The sequence below is a fragment of the Oreochromis niloticus genome, linkage group LG7, assembly GCF_001858045.2.
Source record: "Oreochromis niloticus isolate F11D_XX linkage group LG7, O_niloticus_UMD_NMBU, whole genome shotgun sequence".
NCBI classification, from domain to species: Eukaryota; Metazoa; Chordata; class Actinopteri; order Cichliformes; family Cichlidae; genus Oreochromis; species Oreochromis niloticus.
Genome location: NC_031972.2, coordinates 22,022,674 through 22,045,308, shown reverse-complemented (window position 1 = coordinate 22,045,308; position 22,635 = coordinate 22,022,674). Strand labels below are relative to the sequence as shown.

General features: G+C 39.1%; 2 protein-coding genes across 8 annotated transcripts; one reads left to right on the top strand and one right to left on the bottom strand.

Moving 5' to 3' along the window:
• The first annotated feature begins 1,472 nt into the window (after nt 1-1,472).
• Nucleotides 1,473-22,617, top strand: git2b (G protein-coupled receptor kinase interacting ArfGAP 2b). Of its 7 annotated transcripts, none has more exons than XM_025908933.1 (21): nt 1,473-1,493; nt 2,620-2,753; nt 2,903-3,015; nt 4,232-4,337; nt 5,895-5,981; nt 6,079-6,209; nt 11,125-11,219; nt 11,688-11,733; nt 11,838-11,843; nt 11,939-11,990; nt 12,107-12,179; nt 12,284-12,381; nt 12,484-12,595; nt 13,117-13,268; nt 13,374-13,526; nt 15,115-15,324; nt 15,474-15,563; nt 16,151-16,233; nt 17,366-17,521; nt 18,919-18,982; nt 19,509-19,936. In XM_025908933.1, exons 3-21 carry the CDS (start codon nt 2,903-2,905, stop codon nt 19,716-19,718), a joined length of 2,037 nt encoding a protein of 678 aa, XP_025764718.1. In that variant the 5' UTR covers nt 1,473-1,493; nt 2,620-2,753; the 3' UTR covers nt 19,719-19,936. The 7 variants fall into 7 exon arrangements, with proteins under 7 accessions (XP_025764718.1, XP_005470360.1, XP_005470356.1 ...); XM_005470303.4 differs by lacking the exon at nt 1,473-1,493 and adding an exon at nt 1,697-1,772; XM_005470299.2 differs by lacking the exon at nt 1,473-1,493 and adding an exon at nt 1,779-2,008 and having other exon boundaries at nt 19,509-22,617.
• LOC109202803 (uncharacterized) lies at nt 6,428-9,083 on the bottom strand. Its single transcript, XM_019361101.2, has 3 exons — nt 8,541-9,083; nt 8,007-8,289; nt 6,428-7,771 (listed from the first exon to the last, which is right to left on the bottom strand). The coding sequence occupies exons 1-3, from the start codon at nt 8,624-8,626 to the stop codon at nt 7,058-7,060; spliced, it is 1,083 nt and encodes a 360-aa protein (XP_019216646.2). The 5' UTR covers nt 8,627-9,083; the 3' UTR covers nt 6,428-7,057.
• Nucleotides 22,618-22,635: the final 18 nt, after the last annotated feature.

The following is a 22,635-nucleotide window of genomic DNA, read 5'->3' as shown; positions in this document are numbered from 1 at the left end:
GTACAAATCACACCTCCAAGAGTTGTTAACATTTTCTAGAGCATAATATAGAAAATGAAATGAAACAGAAATGCAAATACAGAATACATATATGGCACAAAAAGTACGGAAATTAAGGAAATTTGTAAATGCATTTTTGGGTTGAGCACCAGAGTTGAGTATGTATAGATAGATAGATAGATAGATAGATAGATAGATAGATAGATAGATAGATAGATAGATAGATAGATAGATGAAAAAGACCAATAGTATGCTGCTCATGGATGGCCACTTTTGGATCTTGGTGCTTTTGCCTTTGCTTTGATAACAGCTGTGCACACTGTTGGCATTCTTCCACGGGCCTGTCAGGTGGAGTTTTCCCAGCAGTTTTGGGAGTTCTCACATATGTTGAGTTCCAGTTGGCTTCTTTTCTTTCACTCTGCAGTCTAGCTCATCCTATCTCAAAGGGGCTTGAGTCATGTGATTGTTCACACCACCAACACCATGATCTCACTAAACACAAACCAAGCTGTGGCAGCCATGTACTGCTTCTGATTTGGAAACATCTTAGGCAGCACAAGAACAGAACAGCACAGTATACATACAATGTCACATTTCAGCTGGTCTGAGGTCCATTCCTTGTGTTTACTGGCTGAAGAACTCTCATTTTTTCTCAGTAGTGATTTTTTTTTAGCATTCAATCAAGCCCTATACTTCCTCAAAGTGATGTTGAGATGTACCTATTGTGGCTATTTGAAATATGTAAAGTGGGCTGTGGGCTCTGAGCAGAGGAAAGCCATTTCTCTTCTGTTTACTGTGCTCTAATGTAATCCTCTGCAACAGATGTTTTAGTTTGAAGTTTTAGAGAATGAATACATTTTATTCTATAATCTTTTTGATGATATGCAAAATGTAGTGGCTTTGTGGCTGCCAGATCTATGTACTGGAGTAAAAAAAAGAAGTTTAATCTAAAAGGAGATGCCAGAAGTAAACAAACATAATTAAAAGTGACATAAAGTTCTCTCGATAAATACAGTATAAAATCAAATTTTCAAATGCTTATATCATTTATTAAGGGAAAAGGGTTTTCAAAACGACCTGACCCTATGTGAAAAAGCAGTTGCCACCAAACCTAATAACTAGCAGTCAAACATGTGCAAAGGTAATTAGACTTTCACATCACTGAGGAGGAATTGTGTCTCACTCTTCTTTGCAGAATTGCTTTAATTGAGCCACACTGAAGAGGTTTCTAGGATAAATTGCCTGTTTGGTGTTATGCCAAAGCATCTCAATTTGATCCTTGCACGATGTGTTACTTTTGAGATTTTTAGCCTACTTTGCCAGACAGTTTCTAATTAATTGAGTTCTTGATTCAGCAGGTCTGGCAGTAATCAGACCTGGGTGCCTGATTGGTTTAAAAAAAAAAAAAAAAGTCCAGCTATATTTGGATATTTTTTTCCTCTTAAATAAAACCACCACCACCAAAAGTTTTGTATCTTGATGATCTGAAAGATGTAAGTGTGACAAGAATGCAAGTAAATAAATAAATACTATTATTCAATTAAACAAATTTGCACTGATCACTGTATTTATTTTATTCATACCAAACAGTGAATTTCCATTTTTGTTAATTTCAGTGACAGGCCAGTGTGACTTTTAGTGTGGCCAGTGTGACAATTTTCCTTTATCGCATTAGTCTCCTGATGGTGGTGCTTTCTGCACTCTGTAGGGCCTTTAGAAGCCACTGAAGGAAACAAGGAAGGAAGCAGCCTATGAAGCGCGGAGGAGGCTGTGTGAGTGTTGGAATGGGTCACGGCTTTGTTCAACAGTAGGAGGGGAGGGCTGACGGCTACAGTCGCTAAAAGTGTAAAATACAATCAGCCGGGCGGACTATCCTGTCATATCTCTGTGTAGCTGTGTTGCAACGTAACTTCCAGATATTTGTTTCTCCTGGACTCGAAGGATTTCGTCTAAGGGATGTCAAAGCGAGTGCGAAGCAGAGAGGTCTGCGCTGATTGCAGTGCTCCGGGTACGATGCCAGACAAGCTAGCTGTAACGTTAGCTACCCAGCTAACCAGCTAGCCCCCACTATAAGTTATCGGAGTGTCTTGTTAGCCTGCCTAGTTACTGTTACTGCTACTGTACTAACAATTAGCAGTTAGCTGAATTGCTAATTGTAGCGGTTGTATTTTTTCTTGTGGAAACGTTAGGTGTTTTTGTTCTTCTTCTTCTTCTTCTTTTTCCCCCTTTTTTTGAAGGCGTGCCTGTGTAATCACATTAACCTGTCTTATTCTGAACTAGTTGCTTGTCTGTATTTGTTGTCGGGTTACAGTAAGGTTAGTGGTGCGTTAAAGGCAGTATTATTTAATTTCGTAAATAAGACTGCTTAGAAGACAGCGCTAACTTGCTGATAATCAGTAATGCCGCACAGTTGGTGTTAATGCTTGTGAAAACGTTTCTTGATTATGTCAAAGACTTGAGGGTGGGATACACCTTACCTAAAGCAGTCGTGTCTGACTGCAAGTCAGCGAATATCTTCGTCTGGTTAGAGGGAGTTAGTGCTCTGGGTTAAGGCTGTCCGTTACGTTATTCGTCAAATATTAGACTCATGGGTTAACAAGCACTGTATCTGTATCGTAGAACCTCGCTGGGCCTCTGTTAACAGGGGTGTGTTGATCTGCGATGAGTGCTGCAGCATCCATCGAGGTCTTGGGAGACACAGCTCTCAAGTCCGACATCTGACTCATTCTCCGTGGCCACACTCACAGCTGCAGGTAAATCAAACACAAAGATGCAAATGAGTACAGTCTGTTCTGCATAATGCAATATGTAAATATATAAGACGACCATGTATGACTAGGAGTCCCCAAAGTAAATGTATTTTCTGCCTATTCTAAAATGTTAATGTGCTTTCTTGTTTAAGATGGTTCAAACACTGTATGGCAATGGAGCTAATTCCATATGGGAGCACAGTCTTCTGGATCCTTCCTCTTCAGTGAGTGGGAAACGCAAAGCCAACCCACAGGACAGAGTGCAGTAAGTTTTATTTTATTTTATTTTTTTAAATATGTCATCGCTGGTTTTTGGTATACTTGATTGCACTTTGATATAAAACTGTATTGGCAAAATTGATTTTCTTTGCTAAGGTCAGTAAACATGCCTAATCAGTCCGCTGTACCATGAACGTCACTCACGGACAGTCAGTCTTAACTTACTTGGAGAACTTACTTGATCAGCTGACAAGCAGGTTAGAAAATAAATACAAAAATATATCTGCAGTGCGGTCTAGCTGATCAGCTACATGATCATGTTGAAAACTGAATTTTAGAAGAGTACCTCCTTTAAAGGTAATGCTTTTTGCGAGGAGTGTTTCCCATCCTTAAGAAGTCATAATACAACAAAAACAAAATCTGTGAAGCAAAGAGATTTGATGTAGTAAAGCCTGTTATAAACACCGTGTCAGTCTGCTGTGTAGCTTGGGGAGTAAAGATAAACAGTCAGCCACATGTAAGCACAGCAGTGCTGTGTCTGACCCGCACACTTGGAGCAAGCGCTTTCATAACTTCTTCCCAAATGCTATTTCTGAGATGGATGCTATCTTATAAGGTTTCCACCACAAGAACTTTCCCTGAGAAACATTTTAAGGATCTTGGGTGCTCAGCAGTTTTAACTGGAAACAGGCTAAATTTAGTTCCTTAAGGTGTAGTTTGAAAGGTTTAGTTCCAGGTGTTTTAAAACAGCTGGAACTGTGGGGGAATTTTGCTGGGATGAATATTGCTTAGTGGTTAATTACAGACAATTCAGCTAGTTTCTCTTCCACTTCATTCACAATATATGGATTTACTCTGATTGGTGGATGTTGTTTTTTAGATTAAGAAAGTTAGGGTATTTTTACTATAACTATTCTTTCCTATTTGCGTAGATATTTTGTATTAAATCGAGCAATGACAGATACGCTGGAGTTTGGATGTGACTTAAATTGCACCCCTAAGATTCTCTGCTTACGTGACAGCCAGACAAATCTAGCGTTGTGGCAGTATGGTGGTTTACATAACCGATATGTTTCTCTGCCATCAATGTAATGCTGCACATACAAATCTGCAGACCATTATTTAATGTGTCCAATTTAAGTGTTAGCTTCTCGTCAGTGTTTGTCTTAATCATAAACAAAGATAAACAGTGATGTGCTCACTTGAAAACTTGTAATTAATGTCCACATTTTGAGATTGTGAGAGTCTCTTGTTGTTTCCAGTCCTAATAAGACAGAGTTCATCAAGGCAAAATATCAGATGCTGGCGTATGTACATCGGATGCCTTGTCGGGAGGATGACAGTGTGACTGCAAAAGACCTCAGCAAGGTGACAATTTACTCTGTTGTTTCATTTAAACGTTCCTCTTGTAACACTATTAGACGTTCAAAAAAAAGAGGATCTTTGAGACTTTATTATATTACAGCAAGTGTTTGATTTTAATGTTGATGTCTGACCAGTTCCTGTAAATCCAGTCATGAGTTTCCTCAAACTTAACTTGGGCTACTAATATTATGTAGCCCCTCCCCAATGTCACCAAATAGGGCATGGACATGGGGGTATCCTGTGGAGGAAGTTGTCCTCCTGTGGATTGTGAGGGATTGTCGGGTGGGGTCTGTGTAGGTCAAACCTATTCTGATGCATCCTGTGGATGATTGATTGGATTAGGTTCTGGGGAATGGCAGGCAGAAGGCAGAGGATTGTACTATAAAGCAACATTAATGGCTTAGGGGACTATGTGAAGATTAAAAAAGTTTTCTGTGTCCATGTTTTTACTTGGATTATTAACCATGGTAACTTATGCTGAACACCTAACCTGGTCGGGGGCAGGGTATGTTCTGAGTCTCTGTTTAAAATCATCTGGAAGTGCCACATTTTCAGTGATTCTTTTATTTACAGCATGTTTTAAGTCCCATGTAGATTCTGTGCTGGTGGCAAACTTTTTATATGTGCAGCTTGTTAAGCCATAACTTGCTGAAACTACTGAATGAAGTGCTAACTCTGACTGTGCGTCACAGTGTCCTGGGAACGTGCATGTGTTGATTTGTTGATGTTGAAAATGTATTAATGTTGTTCTACTTGATTGGAATCTGCTTCTAAGTCTCGTTTACTCTGCTGGAATTCAGCAACTAGAACACACCAAGAACACCTGTTCAGTCAATAAAATGAATTTCACTTTCCATGTTGCCTTTATTAGGCTGTGGGATGGTAACATTTGTTGTTAAAATGTATCCAGATTAAAGCACAGAGAGCGCACTCTGCAATAAAAAAACAAAACAAACATTAAATTGAATTAAAATGTTTATATTCTTACTCTGTATACTAAATTGCTAGGTTAAGAATTCTTTTCCTGCATTAATTTCTTGCCTGATTTGCAATAGTGTTGCATTTTACTGTTGCAGCTTTTATGTCCTTAATAGACTTTTAATTACCCTTTTTATATGACCTGTAAAACGCCACTTTTTATGTGACCATGAACAGAGCCTGAAGCAGACACTCTGCTTAAAAGAGGAAGCTGATAACCACCACTGTGATATCCGCTATCTTCAACTGGGGTTTGAATGGTTTTTGAGACCGCTCAGCCAAAAAAAGTCTGGCTGTGTTGAACTTTATTTGTAGAATGGCGTTTCGTTGAATGTCTTGGGCTGCTGCTGTGCTTGGGCTGTTCCTGAAATTTTTTATAGTGTGCAGGGACTGTTGTGCTGCTGGGGCGGCACCTTGTATGGCGATGCGGCTGGTCGTGATGTGTATATGTATGTCTCAACAGAACATTGCATTAAAAAGAAATAACCTCTCACCACAGTTATAAGAAGGTCTAAAGCCGACAGTGTCTTCATAATCAGTTGTAACTGATTTTAAACAAGGTTCTTGTTAAATGTCTTTCAGCAACTTCATTCCAGTGTCCGTACTGGGAACCTGGAGACCTGCCTTAGACTCTTATCTTTAGGAGCTCAGGCTAACTTCTTTCATCCAGTAAGTTTGGGGGAATAAGCAGAAAGTCGATTTGGAAGTGGGTGTGATAATACTAATGATTAATCACTGTTTTGTTTTTTTTTCCTTCAAATTATAGGAGAAGGGAAACACCCCACTACACATAGCAGCAAAAGCAGGTCAAATATTACAAGCGGAACTGTTGGCAGTTTATGGAGCTGATCCTGGAGCGCTGGACTCGAGTGGGAAGACCCCCATTGATTATGCAAGGTAGAGTATAGCCTGTATTTTTATTTTAACACCTTCAAATGTTCTGATAAAAGGTTTGGGGTTTTGTTTTGTTTTTTGTTTGTTTTGTTTTTTTAGATGAGAGCAGTAGAAATGTTATATTGACACTTGATGTTACAGTTTTTCTCGATTGGTTTGGCTCATTTCTTGAAACCGAGATGACATTCTCAAAACCATAAGGTCATTTGACCAAACAGTCTTACAGTGCTGCCCAACATTATAGCTCACTAGCAAAATCAAATATCTTTCCCCAAACTCTTCGTCCATGCTTCAAAAGCAGATTCCTTTCCCATATAAAAGGTCAGTACAGTCAAAATAGCACAGATCCTTCTCAATTGCCTTGGCACATGTGCATTCATTTAGTGCTTTTGTCAGAATAACCTGGATGGTTTAGCACAACACCATGGATCCCCTGCAAAAGCTCATATCTCTCCCAAAAGAGTTTATCCATGTGTCAAAACTAAATATCCTTCCCATATAAATAGTCAATGCCCCCAAAATGCATTATACCTTTGGCACTGCAAGTCAAAATGCTTAGACGTTTTGTCACTGAGGCACAGGTCTAGCAACAGAATACCACTATGAATAAAACCAAAAGATTTTACAGTAAAATCAGCCTTCAATAAACCACTCATACTCAAGGAAACTGTAAACATTTTTATTCGTACAAAGAAATGTTAACATTAGAGAACATACTGTGAAAAGAAAACATATACAGGATTCTGTAAATGTGAACAGTTATAAACACAAACAAAAAACAAAAAAAACAAAAAAAACTCTAGCCTACCATACTGTAAATAAAGTTTCAGAACTATAGTACAGTAATATTTTCAGTGGTCGCCATTGTCACCCTCTCTTTCCTGGCCACCATCCTCATCCTCCTGGCCATCGACGCGCTGCTCTCTGTCAGGCCATAAATTCTCATCCACATCGCAACGGATATTTTCTCGTGCGATGCAGCGAGGGAAGAAACGGCGTGAATGTCTCAACCATCCCCTACATTGATCCCCTGTGATGTCCTCACATGCAGCATCCATTGCATGCAGCAGGGCCCTCTGGTCTTGAGCCTGATGCTCATACACCCTCCACCTCCAAGCTGAAAAAAACTCCTCAATTGGATTTAGGGAAGGAGAGTAAGGTGGAAGAAACTCCATTAGCATCCGGGGATGGGTGGTGAACCAGGTTCTGATGCGTGGGCCGCGGTGGAAGTTCACATTATCCCACACAATGACATAATGTGGTAGCTGAGGTCCTTCTACACCTCTCTCATTTTCTGGGATCAGATCAGTATAAAGGTGGTCCAAAAAATTGAGGAGCTTTTGTGTATTGTAGGGCCCTAAACTGGGAATGTGTGTGGCCACACCTCTTTCTGATATAGCGGCACACATTGTTATATTTGCTCCTCGCTGGCCTGGGACATCCACAGTGGCTCGGTGGCCAATGATGTTACGGCCACGCCTTCGACCTTTGGCCAGGTTGAAGCCAGCTTCATCAACGAACACTAGGATGTGAGGGGTTTCATTGCCTTCTAATGCCATTATTCTCTACAATAGAATAGAAATAAATCTAATCAGTCAAGTAGAGACAGATACTGCAGGGAGGATCTAAAGTACTGTACAAACAGGGAGTGGAAAACTGAAGACAATTTCTAGGCAAAATGCTCTAGTCACACAAAGCTGGATTCTGAAGGTGAAAAGGATAACGCAAAACAAAAAAACAGTGGTAACCATGTCTTACTGTAATAGTGTTACAATGATAGACAACCAGTAGTTGACTTACATGCACATACTGGTACCGCAGCCCTTTCACTCTGTCAGAGTTTCTCTCAAATGGTACCCTGTAAATCTGTTTCATGGTCATCTGATGTTTCTTCAATACCCAGTCTATTGTGGAGATGCTGATAGAGTTTATATTTTGGAACATTACATTGTCTAGCAGGATTGCATTACGAATCTGTCTCAGTGTGATGGCATTATTTGCAATGACCATGTTGCATATTTCTCGTTCTTGTTGGTCATTTAGAAGTTTTCTTCTGCCACCCACTTGAGGCTGTCGTCCAATCCTAGACATACAAGTCAAAGGTCAACACTATAAATTTGTTACAAAATGAGTTACCAGTGTAATTGTACTGCTGTCTTATGGTACTAGAAGTGTGATGCACTGCACAGTGACTGGAATACTATTCACAGTATTTTCTCCATTTTTTTGTCTTTGTCATTTTTATAGTATCATATAACATCACATGACGATATTACAGTACTCTAGGCCTACACACACACCAACACTGAATAGTTCAATAGCATAGTTCTGTACCTGTTTTCCCTGTGAAAGGTTTGGATGATGGAGGAGACTGTAGACCGAGGCACATTAGGCTGCACTCGGCGACCTGCCTCTGCCATTGTGAGGCGATGGTTTATAACGTGGTCAATAAGGGTGATTGTCAAGTACTGTCATAACTTTATCAAATGTTCCAAGATATTCTTTCATGGTATTATATCTTTGACTAATTTTGACAGTTGAACAGACAATTGTGCATATGATGACTTACACAATGAAACCATGCTGATATGTTTTGGAGTGAGTGACCATTTCACTGAAAAATCAACTAATCAGTTTAGATCGGCAAGATCTATTTATTTGGAAAATGTGCTAAATGTGGGCTCATTGTGCTAACTGTAGCTACTTGTACATAATCATTTGAAAAGAAGCACAGAGTCACTTGAGACATGTACTAAAGCATTTGCAATTTGATTAAACCAATGAAAAATGACATTCTGTTGTGAACAATTGCAAGGTGGTTTGGAGATTTGTCCATGTTATTTTGAGAATGTCATCTCGATTTCAGGAAATGAGCCAAACCAATCGAGAAAAACTGTAATACCACCAGATAAACTTAGAAGTTTCACTTTTAAGTGGCATTCTGCTTTCAAGCATTTAAGTGGATCATATGTTATAGTCAAGCAAATTTAGGAGCCTTGTTCATTTTCTGCATGTTGGGAAAATGACTTCAGGCATATGTCTTGTATAGAGAAAACAGCAAGCTGCGAAACAGTGTTTGGCGTTGTAAAGTTGGGGTTCCTATGTGTAACTGGTAGTGCAGCTGCAAGCATCACCTTAAGAGATGCAATCCAGCTCATTGGTGGCTGTGATAAAGGAAATGATGCACAACATGAAGATGTAAAAATACACAGGGAAAAAAAATAGCTGTGCTCTTGCTTTACATGTTGTAACTTGTGGAAATGTTAGCCTGATACTTAAACAGCAAGTGACAGAAAGTAGTCAGCAATACAAAACAGAAGGACAAACACAGCTAAGCTGGAAATGGAGGGGACGGGGGAATATTGTCACCCGCTGAAACGGCTAAAATATTTAACATGCCTTTTACAATGCTAGACAAAAAGTGGCTTTATGTCCGAGTCTGACTAATTCAATGAAACGAGTAAGGCAGAAGAGAAAGGAGGAATTCAGTTCTGCAGTGAGCTGTTGACTCAGCTTGGTTAGTTTATATTAAGTTTCAATTAAGCTCAAGTTAAAAAAAATGTCACTGTGGACCTTGATATTTATCTTCAGTCTCGTCCACTCTGTTATCATTTCCACAGCCAGATCAAACTGGAATCTAACCAAAATCTACATTTGATTTTTAAATATAATTATTGATGTGTAAACTGACAGTAACAGAATGCAGGTGAAGACAACAGATGAGACTATGGAAACTTGTTTCCACCACTGGGGAAAAAAAATATTGTTAAAGTTGGTTTGAACTTTACTAACTTAAAAAAAAACCTTTAAAAGGATTTATTAACTTGAAGCTTTCAAATGATAACCTGAAATTTTTACTTTCAAATGGCAAAAAAAAGTGGCAGAAAGAGGCTTCCATAACAGACGGGGTCATTTAAGTTGGGACTTAAATCGGACTTTAGTCATTTGCAGTGCAAAAAATATTGGAAGGTTTTAGGCTTCTATTTAAAAATGGTCCTCAGCAAGATTAAAAGCGTCAGCGTGCATTAAAATGAAATGCAGTCGGCACACGTTGAGAAAATCTCACTTTTAAGTTCATTTAGTCCAAAATTTAGAATCTAAAGGTCACATCTTCACTCAGAAATCCTCACACCAACTCCAACATAATGCCAGTGGTGTGAGGCATTTTTACATCAGTTCAACAGATTGTCTTGTTATTCCCTGATCTGGTTTTTTTTTTTTTTATTTAATCAATGATTACTACAGTAACATTGCCTTAATAGTTCAGTGCAGACTAAATGGCAGACAACCTGATAGCTGTCACAGAGCTTACAGGTTTTATTTGAAGGAGATTTATCAATGACTCTACTATTACACTGATGACTGATTATCAAAACAGTTACTTTTATGTAGTATAAGAAGACAAGATAACACATAGATGGGATGATAAGACTTAATGTGCTCTGCTGTGTGGTTTGATATTGTCTGTATGAATGAGGAAATGGCGTGTCTGACTGCTGTTTAAAGCACGGGAGCTGAAAAGTCACAGAAAACCTCAGATTGTTGAGGAAAGCCTGCCAATGAGCAAGTTACTTTCAGAGAGTCTGTTACCCTGGTAACTCACTCAGTTTAAGGTAACACTCCTTATTGGACAGAAGTTAAACAAACTTTTACTGAAGCCGTCCCCACAGCCTGCAGAAACCAACAAGCAAACCTGTTATTTATGATGGTTTTCGTCAAATTGAATGTTGTAGTGCTGTAATAAATATTTTATTGTTGTGAAACAAAATTATTTTGAAAATCATTCCAAATAGTGGAATAGTATGGGAATACATAATTTAAAATCTGACGCTGACATTGTAAAGTACCTGAGATATTTTTAGCTGTAGTTCATTAGCATATTTCTAAAAGTTGACCTTTTTATTCCTTACCTCTGCAGACAAGCTGGGCATCAGGAGTTGGCAGAGAGACTAGTGGAGATCCAGTATGAACTCACTGACCGACTAACATTTTATCTTTGTGGACGCAGACCAGGTAAATGCAGTAAATCAGTCAAGCACAGCTGCAGCTTTGGAGGAATGTATTCAATAGCTTTAAAATGGCTTTCAATCATTTTTATGCAAAAACTGTTAACATTAACTTAAAAAAAAGATTTTTTCTTATCCTGGTTTTTATCCTGTGTTCCTTCCATTCTATTTAAACAAAATCTGAATAAAGATCTTGTTTTCTGGAGTCTAATATTTAAAATATTTTGTGCAAACACACTGAAAAATATTAAGAATACAAAATTGGACAGATAAAACAAATTACATTAAGATCAAATCATATATGATAAAAAAATAAACAGATTATATACATATCACCAGCTTTATAAATCACCACTTCCAACTTTGTGTTATCCTCACCACACCAGTGGGTCAGTCCCTGCCAAAAATAAAAACCCCTTACAACTTTCGGTTGTGAAAATATTTGAAACATTATCTCTTCATTGTTGTGCTACAGATCACAGAAATGGGCAACACTTCATCATTCCTCAGATGGCAGACAGGTAAATGTTAAAGCTTTTAATGTGAAAAAAATTAGATCTGGTAATGGGTTAATGTGAGTTTCCATTGATATGATATTTCTCTTGTGCTGCATTGGATGGATAAGAAATAAGTAAGTTTCTCATTTTTGCCACGAGCCACTATTCTTATGAGTGCGGAGCCTTTTTCTGCAGGATAAATAAACTTTGTGAATTTCTCCATTTAAAGCAGCCTGGATTTGTCAGAGTTTGCAAAAGCTGCAAAGAAGAAGCTGCAGTCGGTAAGATGTTTTTACATGGGTTTTGTTTCACATGACATTTACAGTGTAGCCTCTTCTTCATCTACTGTTTATTCTTTAGGAAACAGAAGTGCTAATTCTGCTTTACTTTGCCGTAGCTAAGCAACCATCAGTTTGAAGAGCTAGCCATGGATGTTTACGATGAAGTCGACAGAAGAGAAACGGATGCAGGTTGAATTACAAGAACTGTTTTAGAATAAAATAAAAAAATCACACCGTCTATAAAGCTCTTTTAAATTTTGTTTAAACATTATGTGCATCTTGCTTTTTTTCAGTGTGGCTGGCCACTCAGAACCACAGCACACTGGTAACAGACACCACAGTTGTGCCTTTTCTGCCTGTCAATCCTGAGTACTCATCTACCAGAAACCAGGCAAGTGCTGGCACCTTATGTCCTCATGTTAAAACTTCACTTCTTTGTGTGTGACTAGTAGATTTGGTAAATGGTTTGGTTTTAATCCATTTGCTTTCTCAGGGTCGTCAGAAATTGGCAAGGTTTAGTGCTCACGAATTTGCCACACTGGTCATCGATATTCTAACAGATGCTAAGCGACGGCAGTGGGGTAATTCCTGTGAAAGTCCCAAAGGTAGGACATGATTGTCGCCTTGAGGTGACTGTTGTTGTGATTTGGCGCTATATAAATAAAATTGAATTGAATTGAAAAATTGTTTTCCACTTGTAGCACATGTTAAATTCCCCTGCTAATCTACTTTTGTTTTTTGGGCTATATTACGTTTTTATATATTATGTCCTACTTAGCATATGAACACAAGAACATTTTAAAAAGCAGCGGGGGGGGGGTTAGGGACCTAAATTTGTTAGCCTATAATAAGATGCAGAAAGTGTTTTCTTTGTAGTTCAAATGTGGAGCGAAATATAGACAACGCTACAGTACACAGGCAACAATTAAAGTTTCAACCATGTGTGAATCGGGGCTTAATAATGTCCTGCATGCTGCAACTCACAGAAAACCAAGAAAAGTTGTAATCGGTCACTATAAAGAATGCTGGGTGTTGGATTCAATAAATAGAAAGGGACTGAAACAGCTGCCTGTAGCCAGCACTGCTGTTTGATCCCTAGTCCTTTGATCTTCGGCTCTGCTTTCAGATAATGTGGAGCTGATCCTTCAGGGACTAGACGGTCACCACAACAGTGAGGGCCAGGATAATGACCAGCCAGATTACGATAGCGTGGCATCAGATGAAGATCCGGTCCAAGAAGCAACATGTGGGGACAGCTGCAATGATGGAAGGACCAAGGTTAATGTCTCTTGGAGCCTGTTATTCCATTGCTTACTGTAGGCTTTACTTGTAATACCGATCAAATGAATCCTATCTTGTGTCCATATGCATGTTTCACTGCAGAGCTCAGAGTCTTCTGACCTGTCTGATGGACCAATCACAGTGCAAGAATTTATGGAGGTGAAGAGCGCCCTCACTGCATCAGAAGCCAAAATACAACAGCTTCTGAAAGTCAACTGTCACCTTAGTGAAGAGCTACGTTTGATGCAGAGCAAGGTTAGTTAAGACGCAAAACTCGAGGTCACTTTACGTGTCACATCGTCTCTGGTGTTTCTTGTTCTGGTTAGCAACATTATTATGCAGTTTATATTTAAAAATAACACCCATTAGCTTAATCCTTAAGTTGTGTTTAACATGTAATCATAGTATAGCCCAACTCAGGATGTATAGATGGGATGTATCATTGTCTTTACCCTAAAATGCTTATATGGTTATAATAAGTGGTTATTTGAGTTAATGTTGCCTTCCTGTTAGACTGGCTGATTAGATATTTTGTGTTAATAAGCAGTTAGATGTAACTGAAAATCAGTTTAGGAAGTCATACCGTTGTTTTTTTGTGAACAGAGAAAATGGTTACAATGCGTCTGGATGCGTTAAAATTCCTCTGACAAGCATTAACAGTCACCAGATTTCAAATTGCAAAGCAGTATTTTATGTTATAGATGTTTTGTGATGTAAACTCAAATCCTATTTCAGATCTTAAAAGTCAACCCACAGAGGACATTTTGCTCCATAGCATAAATCTGCAATGATTATTTAGGAACAACCTAAATGCAGAAAACAACTGGAGTTAGCTTTTTCCATTACACAAATGTCAGCAAGTTAGGTTCCTGACTTGTAGACCCACAATCCACAACTGTCTAATTTATACTATTTATTTCAGGCATGCCGCATCACTCACTTCCTCATGTCTTGGTATTTCGAAAGTCCCTCTGTTCCCCGGTGGTATTCAAACATGCACATTTTTACAGTTCTGCGTGTTTTGTGAAACAGTCGTGTTTACTTTGCCCTTCTCTCTGGCAGAAAAGTAGCTAGGCAGAGCCGAACAAAATGCCTGTGGATGTAGAGACTGATGTGCAACAAAATCGGTCAACAAAGGCTTTTTTTTTTTTTTTTTTAAATTTTTAAATTTTTTATTTTTTTAGAGAAAATATACATTCAAGTTCTTACAATACTGATTGATAATAGGAAAGACTGTTTCTCTATTACTGCATTTTCTGATGTAATTTGTTTTATAAGTTATATCATTCATTGTTGCACTCAGAAACGTAAACTAAAGCAAAGAACAAAATTGTAGACAACCCAGTTTTTGTGTGGTCTATACTCCTCGTGGTTCATCAGAATCCCAGGTTTATTTTATTGATGCCTCTCAACTTTACCTCGGGTATGTCCGATATTTTTACATGTTGACATGCTTATTTTTACATGGTAATACCTACTTTTTGTTTCTTGAAGCTGTTTTTTTTTCAGTGTAAGCACTGTTTGTGTAAATAAGGGCAACCCTCTCTGTGGCACTTTGTCAGGGAGTGTCGCACTTCAAGATGTGTGGGTTTTTGTTTTTTTTTTCCTCAACATACATTGTCAGCATTTCATTTGTCAAGGAAGGAAGCCTTTTGTTGTTTGAAGGACCTTGAGCAGAAACAAGAACAAAACAGAGATGAAGATAAGCTGAACCTTATCCGAATAGCTTCCCACCTGGAGGCCTAGCTATAATCTACTCTATTATTGATGCCGCGCCCGGCTTTTGTGTGGAGATCAGCTCACAGTTAAGAGTCAAATTGAAAGATGTTTTTGTTCTCCACAGCTGAACTCCCTGCAGACTGAAAACACAACACTGCGATGGCAAACCCCCAGCGGACAGCAGCACCCCCAGGGCCTCTTTGGTCGACAGCAACCTCGCGGAGGCCGCGCCAGGTCCATGTATGAGACGGGCTCTACTCCAAGGCAGTACCCCCACCGAGTCGACACGGCTCGGCATGACGATGGAGTCATTTTACAACCCTTCCCTACCAATGTAAGCACAGAAGTACAACTGTTTTCATTCTTAATTTATCAAAGTGGTGATGCCTGGCTTGGGGCTGGTGTTGTTGTTTTTTTTTAATTCATTCATTCATTCATTGCATCTCAATAGAGTATGCTCAACTTGGTTTGACCCCTTTCTAGATTGGTAGGGGTCCTTTGGGGACGGCTGCTTCCTCCCTCCCTACCTTCCCCTCTTCCCTCTCCTGGTCGTGGGATGAGAGATCTCGAAGGGTTAAGTACTGAAAATTCCCGCGGCTCAGACGCAGCCCCAGGGGACGGTGAAAACTGTCCTCTTTGACCCCACAGTCTTCTCTCTCCTGACCTGTGTCTATAAACTGCCTTTTCTCAGCATCTCCTGCCTGCATGCATGCACTGCAGTGCCTCTGCTACAGTTCAGTTTCTGAACAACCCCAGCTTCTCATTGTCAAAAGTGCTGACATGTTGCATCAGAGATGGCTGCTTGAATAATCCGACAGCTGAATCCAGTATATATGAAAGATGTATAACGGATCACCACATTGTGCTTTTTAGTGATAACTTTCCAATAAAACAGAGGACAGTTGACACCTTCGCGTCTACTAATCGCATCCTGGGCAGTGCAGCTGTGCTCCGCCACATGAACTGATTGTATCATTTCTGCCTTTTCTTTTCTCTTCACAGTGAGATGTCTTAATAATAATGTGATCACAGGTTTGATTTCAGAATTGCATGTTTCTAATTTCTGTGCGGCCACATTTGCTGCTGTGATAATAACTTTGTCTAATCACATACAGTATATACTGTGTTTGATTGATGGTTGTCCACTGACATTCCTACAGGGCTGTAGTCTGGAAGGACAGAGTACAGTGCTGGAGAATGACTATGACACTACACCCAATCACTCTGAATTGGAGGAGAGTGGGTAAGATCTTCTTCTGTTAACTGTTGATTTTAAAGACTAAAACACCATTTTCTCTGTATAGGTTTAAAATAAAGGGCACTTTGATCACAAATATAAAATATCAAAGAAGCCCCTTTGCGAGATTTGCTTACTCTCTCCTGAAAGTAGTGCATGCATCACATTTTTTAATATACCAACTGTTCAAAGCAAATGGAACAAGTTATGAGTTAAGGTTAAAAAAAGGATAAGCCTTTCCCCCTGTTTCTTGTCTCGAGACATGACAGTATTGATGTAGCAGAAGCTTACAAAGTTAAAGGTCACATGAACGGAGAACGGGAAGCCAGATGTGGATTAGTTTTGACAGGTGTTTAGGAAAAAAGGGCTTTGAGCCGTACAGCCTGCATGCATGGTTCAATGAAATAATATACAGTTTCCAAAAATATTTTGACATATAAGCCAAATTCTAACATTTATGAATTTTATTAGATAAGATTAACCTTATTTTAAAGAAAAAATAGGAGTAAATCTAATTAAGTAAGGGTATACCACTTACCTCTTGGTATACCAAGAAATGTTCTACTAGTCTCTTGAGAGGCAGCTGAGGACCGCCACAACAGCGACCCGGTCAGCCTGCCCAATGGAAAATGGGAGATTAGGAGCAACTGAACTTTCAAAATAAGAGCGAGGGGATTTTCCACTAATAAAGCCATTTCATTATTCCCCCCAATTATGAAAAAATTGCATTAAATTGCAGGATTTGTAGTACCAGTTAAAAGCTTCACCGTTCAAGTGAAGTCTGTCGGTAAACACTGCACCCACCTATGGCCTCACTACAGATCACAGTTATTTAGAATGTTGTCCTCTGTAATTCATCCTCCTTTAGCTTGTAGAAGCCTGAGCCTGTATTTAGGCTGAAATCTACCAGTTTCTGTAAAAAGCTGTTTCTTTCACAAAGTAGAGTTTTTCTTTTGTCCAAACTCCACCCAACAGGTACTTTCAGGTCAACTCTCTGTGTGATACTTTTTGTTTTCATCTTGATTTCATTATCCTCTTCAAAAGATCCACCTTTGTTGTATAATTCATTGTTTGGTGGGTTCTTTACGTAACACTCCTGTAAGAAGATCAGTTGTCAGTTTTCTGTTTTTACTTGTAGCAGCCCTCTTGCTGCCTCTGAAGCAGCCCACCAGGGGGAGGAGGGCGAGGAGGATGCTACCCTGCCTTGCACAGAGGACGTCATCTGTAAGACGGAGCAGATCACTAAGAACATCCAGGAGCTTCTGAGAGCTGCCCAGGAGACCAAACATGAAAGGTATTGAGCAGTTATATGAATAACATGTAATGTGATATTTATACAAAATGAGCCAAGTTATATTTCAAAAACATCTGAAATTTCTAGCTATTCAAAGTAAAATCTTTTCACCCGATGTGCTGTGAACCTCAGTTTTTACACCGTCTGGCTCAGTTTCCATGCTTGTATTTCTGTCATTCTGCCCGATTTATTTAAGAGCCCACTTCGCCCAGGTGCTTTTAGGTCAGTGGTTTTCAAAAGTTGTGTATAGGCCCGGGCCTGGATGATGTCTTGCATCGTAAGGAACTAAAAGTCTCCTTATTTTCACCCGAGTTGCAGAATGAATACAGTTACTCACATATTGTAGAAATCCAAGCAGCACGCCGATTTTCAGCCCTGTTTAGGATCCCTCTGTGTGAGTCTGCCAAGTGTGGCTCTTAGGTCTGTCAATGCAGCTAACAGGAAACAAACGGCACATGATCTTATTTTCCCCTGTGGCTTGCCAAGTCCACAGTAGTTACTTGTTTATTAATAAATTCTTTATTATTTTACTGTAGTGTTTTTTTTTTTTTTAACTGTTCCACACTGCTAACTGTTTTCCTTTTTGTAGGTTATTGCTTACATCGTCTCACTTTTTCTTTTGTGTAAATATCTTGAGATTAACAATGTTTGCCATCTAGCTCCAGGGATATGAGCAGCTACGTGGTTAAATGCTGCTGAACTTGCGTGTCGCTTCTAGAAACACTAGCTGGTTAAAATAATAGTTCATATTTTATTAATGAACTAGAGCCATTGTCTCTCTGGGATGGGAAGTTGTAAATAAGAACGGTGGAAAGTATAACGCACAGCCGTGTGAACCAGCACGATTCTGTTCGACTAAACTGGCATACAACCACTCAACTGAAGCAGTGTATAAACAAACAAGGACAGGCTGCTGGTACTAGCATGTTAGCACTGCCTACGTTAGCAATGTGGGTGCACAACAATCAGACATTATATGTGTGTACACATTTGAGTGGCATCAAAGAAAATTTGATTTGATTATTGAAAAATGTGCTTCATTCAAATGGCTTTAAAAGATAAATAACACACATCGACTGTTTCAGTCTGTTCACATTTTTAAAAGGTTGTGCTGCTGATCAAGGCAGCAGATTTTGAAATGGTGTGAAATACATGTCCTTCATGGTGTGGCCCTACCCAGAAATGCCATTCACCGCTTTCATATAACAGAAAGGTGCCAATTATTGTTTTTAAATGATCACTTATTCTGTATTTATTTACTGTACAACGTTGAAAACAGTTGAATGAAATCTTAAATAGCAACATACCATTACACCCCGTTGTTCTTTTTAATCGTTTTGAGAAAGGTTTGTGGAGAAAAATCACCCGTTCATCCCTTTTGTCTCCTCCTACTGCAGCTTTCTGCCTTGCTCTGAAAAAATCTGCATGGCTGTGACGGAGATGGCTGCCCTGTTTCCCAAGGTAAGATGACTCCGTTCCAGCAGCTCGGTGTCCAGTGGAGCAATTTGCTTTGTCTGACAACAGCTGAAGGCAGTTGTTTTCACATATGAACTCCTGAAAATGTCAGGAGAATAAGGTCGGGACATTGTCAGAAGCGGCACTTTATCACATGTAGCACGCAACAGGATATAATCTTTATTAAGCCAAATACTCTTTGAGGGTGTTGCTTGAGTGAAACTCGCTGTATTCTCACATCAGACGGACTTTGTAATAGAGACCCAACAGAGTAAAGAGTACTTAATGTCTGATCCGACCAGATCTGACATTTTGTTCTCATAGCTTGGCTGGATGTGTAAAAGTAGCTTAAAATTATTTGCCAAGATAGGTGGCACCTGCTTGTTCCATTGCTTATATTGGATCTTGTTTTACCATCGAATATTTACCTTGTTGTAGTCGCATAGAAATCCAGTGCCTGCCTAACACATAAAGTGATTATGAACGCTTTCATGTCCTCGCCTTATCAAATCTCCTTCCCTCCTACCTTCAGAGGCCATCCTCAGAGACAGTGCGAGGGTCTCTGTGTCTGCTGACTTCAAGTGCTAGCCGGCTCCACGGAGAGTGCCAGAAGGCCACAGAACACAACCTCAGCCCGTCGGACATCCAGCTGGTCACTCAGCAGGTCATTCAGTGCGCCTATGACATAGCCAAAGCTGCCAAACAACTTGTTACTGTGACAACCAAAGAAAACAACAACTAACTAAACTCCAAAGACACTCCCAATGCGCCAAACATACAGCATATAAATGATGTTAATCAATGGTTTCCTTTTTCCCCCCCCATATTAATCAGTGTAAGCTTTTGTGTACATTCCTGGAGGTGGAGAAAAAAAATATAACATGCAAAATCATAGCTCAATCAAAAGCTTTATTTATTTTGTTGTTTTTATACCATGGTAATAAAAAGTACATATATATACGGGGGGGAAAACTACGTGTTCTTTACCTCACAGATTGAATCTATTCAGTTTCCGGAAGTGCAGTGTTGCCTGTGTATATAAAAGCAATTAGAACAAACAGTTTTGCATTATCCGTTTCCTTCTAGAGGACACTATCAGTCATTAGCTGTGCTCACTGAGGTCCGCTTTCTGGTACTCATAGACGATCAAATGTCTTACCTAGCAGCAATGATCAGAACAGATGAGCTACTCCAATCACATTTGTTTGTTTTGTTTTATTTTTCTTTAAGACGCAGTTGCAGTGTTCATTGTTCTTGAATCATTGTGGTGTCGCTTGCTTAAAGTTCAATTGTTTGTTCAGTAAGCCAACTGTGATTATAAAAGCAGCTTCAGTGTATCGAGCACCGTGTGTCCAGACTTTGAGCCCATCCAGCAACTCCAGCAGTTTCAGTCCATCTGCTGGTTGAAAAAGTGTTTATAAGTAAAGTATCAATAGTTTGGGGTTTTTTTCTTTTTTGACTTATAATGTTACAGCCATACTTAAGATGTTCTGTGTGTGTGCGTGTGTGAGCGTTGGCCTCAGTGGCCTGTGTGAAATCCATTTTGAATCAATTTTACTAGCGTTATGCAAATATGTAAGATGTATGTATCCATGTAATTCTTTATCAGAATAATCCAAATGCTATTCTATTTATAAACTGTATGTCATACCTCTAAGAAAATATCAATGTTTATTTTCATAAGCTTTGGTTTAACACGATGCTCGGCGCAGGCTAACGTTTTTGTTCTGAGCTCTGGGACGTCTCAGCCGGCAGTTAGTTATAGGAAACGTGTGGTCTGTTTATTTTAGTGTGGTGTTTTAACTCCAGTATTTTAGACGCTTCATGTGGTCGAGTATGTACCGCCTACGGCTTACAGCCAACGATAATGTAATTGTACCCTCAGTTCTAGAATAGCTGTTGTAGAACACGGGTCTAATGTGACACTCGCTGTGAGCCAGATGTGTTTGAACCAGGTGTGGAAGGAAAACTGGAATACGCTGCACGACAAGTGAACGGCAGGGTCGCGCTCTTATTGCAGGGTCCTTACTGTGCAATTTAAAGTGTAATGTAATTGGTGCTAGATAAAGAAAAAAACTAACTAATTTATCACTGCTCAATTTCCTTATAGAGGACTACCTGTTAGAATGTGTTAAAGAAAATCTAAAGCACCTGTTCAACTGTAACCACCGCAGTATGAACATGCACATTCATTTCTATCGAAAACTGCTTTCTTAGGTGGCTGGGTGAGGATCAAAAAGACATTTAGATGTATCCTTAAAACGTCTTCAGTGCACATGAGTATACTGTTCATTTCTTAGTTGCTTAAGTCTTCTTAGACATGTTTTTGAGAGAATATTAAACCATTTGTTAAGGTCTGCATACTGTTTTTTGTTTTTTTTTTGTTTTTTTTTATGGTTTTCACTTGCATAACATGATCTAGAAGTTTGTTCATGTCACAGAGATCAGTTTTTAAAAAATTTTTATAACTGTTTTCTAATTTTTTTTTAGTCTGGTTTTGGTGGTCTGGTGAGAATGATTACTTACATTTAGCTTTACTCTACCATTGTACTGCATCCTTGTTATTTTCTGCTTAAGGTTGCAAAGCAGGGGTGTCAAACTCTGGGCCACTTTAAGGTGCTAAAGTACACATTTAATAAACCTATCAATAATAACAGTGATGATGAGCAGTCAGAGATGGCTTGAGAAACTAGTTGTTCAGTGTGTTGACAGATTTTTACACCCGATCCCCTTCCTGATGCAACCCCTAAGGGTTTTAGGTTTCTTCACAGGATGGAACTTGAGATCTTTTGGTTATTACATGACTGTGTAAACCTCAACACTCAGAAAAATAGGTGCAAGTTTAACAGAACATGTCCGTTTTTCTACATTATAAAGAACTGAAACCCGTCAGCAAAACAGCTCTCTAGGCTTACACTTTAGGAAATAAATAATTAAAGAAGCACTGACGGCTCATTATCCAGACTCATTTCCAGAAAATGTGCTATTTTTAGTGAGGACTGTAAAAATGGGGAATGTTATTCCATTAAACTGTTATTTAATTGGACACTAAATATTTAAAAAAAAATGTTTTCATATTACTTAGTGTAGCTTCGCAGGCCACAAATGATATCAGTGTTAGAAATAAAGCTTTAAAACGTATAAAAATACAGTTAAAAGTTTGAATTTTTTTGCCCTCCTGGACTCGATTGGACCCTTTGGCGGGCTGTTCTGGCCTCTGTACCCTATGTTTGACACCTTTGTCTTAAAGGAACACTAGGTTTTACTGAATAACATGGTCTGATCTCATATGGTCTGGTAGTAGAGCATTATGTAAAGTATGCAGGTGGTTACAGCAAACCTAAGAAGGCTGTCTATTAGAAAATAAATACCACTGCCATTCATTTCTTAAAAACCAGCCATAGTACCTCTGTGAGCAAAATGTAACGCAAAAAGCAATTTAAGTAGCATATAAATACTTCTTAGACTGCCACTTTTTAAAAGCACATAAACTACTGACTTTATAATGTTATAATGCACGTATTCAGTTACTTCCACCCTGGAGTCAAACCCGTCATTTAACTCCCTGTAACTTGGAGCCTGCCCTACCTGTGGTTCGAATCAATCCCTGCCTTAGGTATAATAAAGTCATTCATACCTCATCTTTTCTCCTCGTCTTA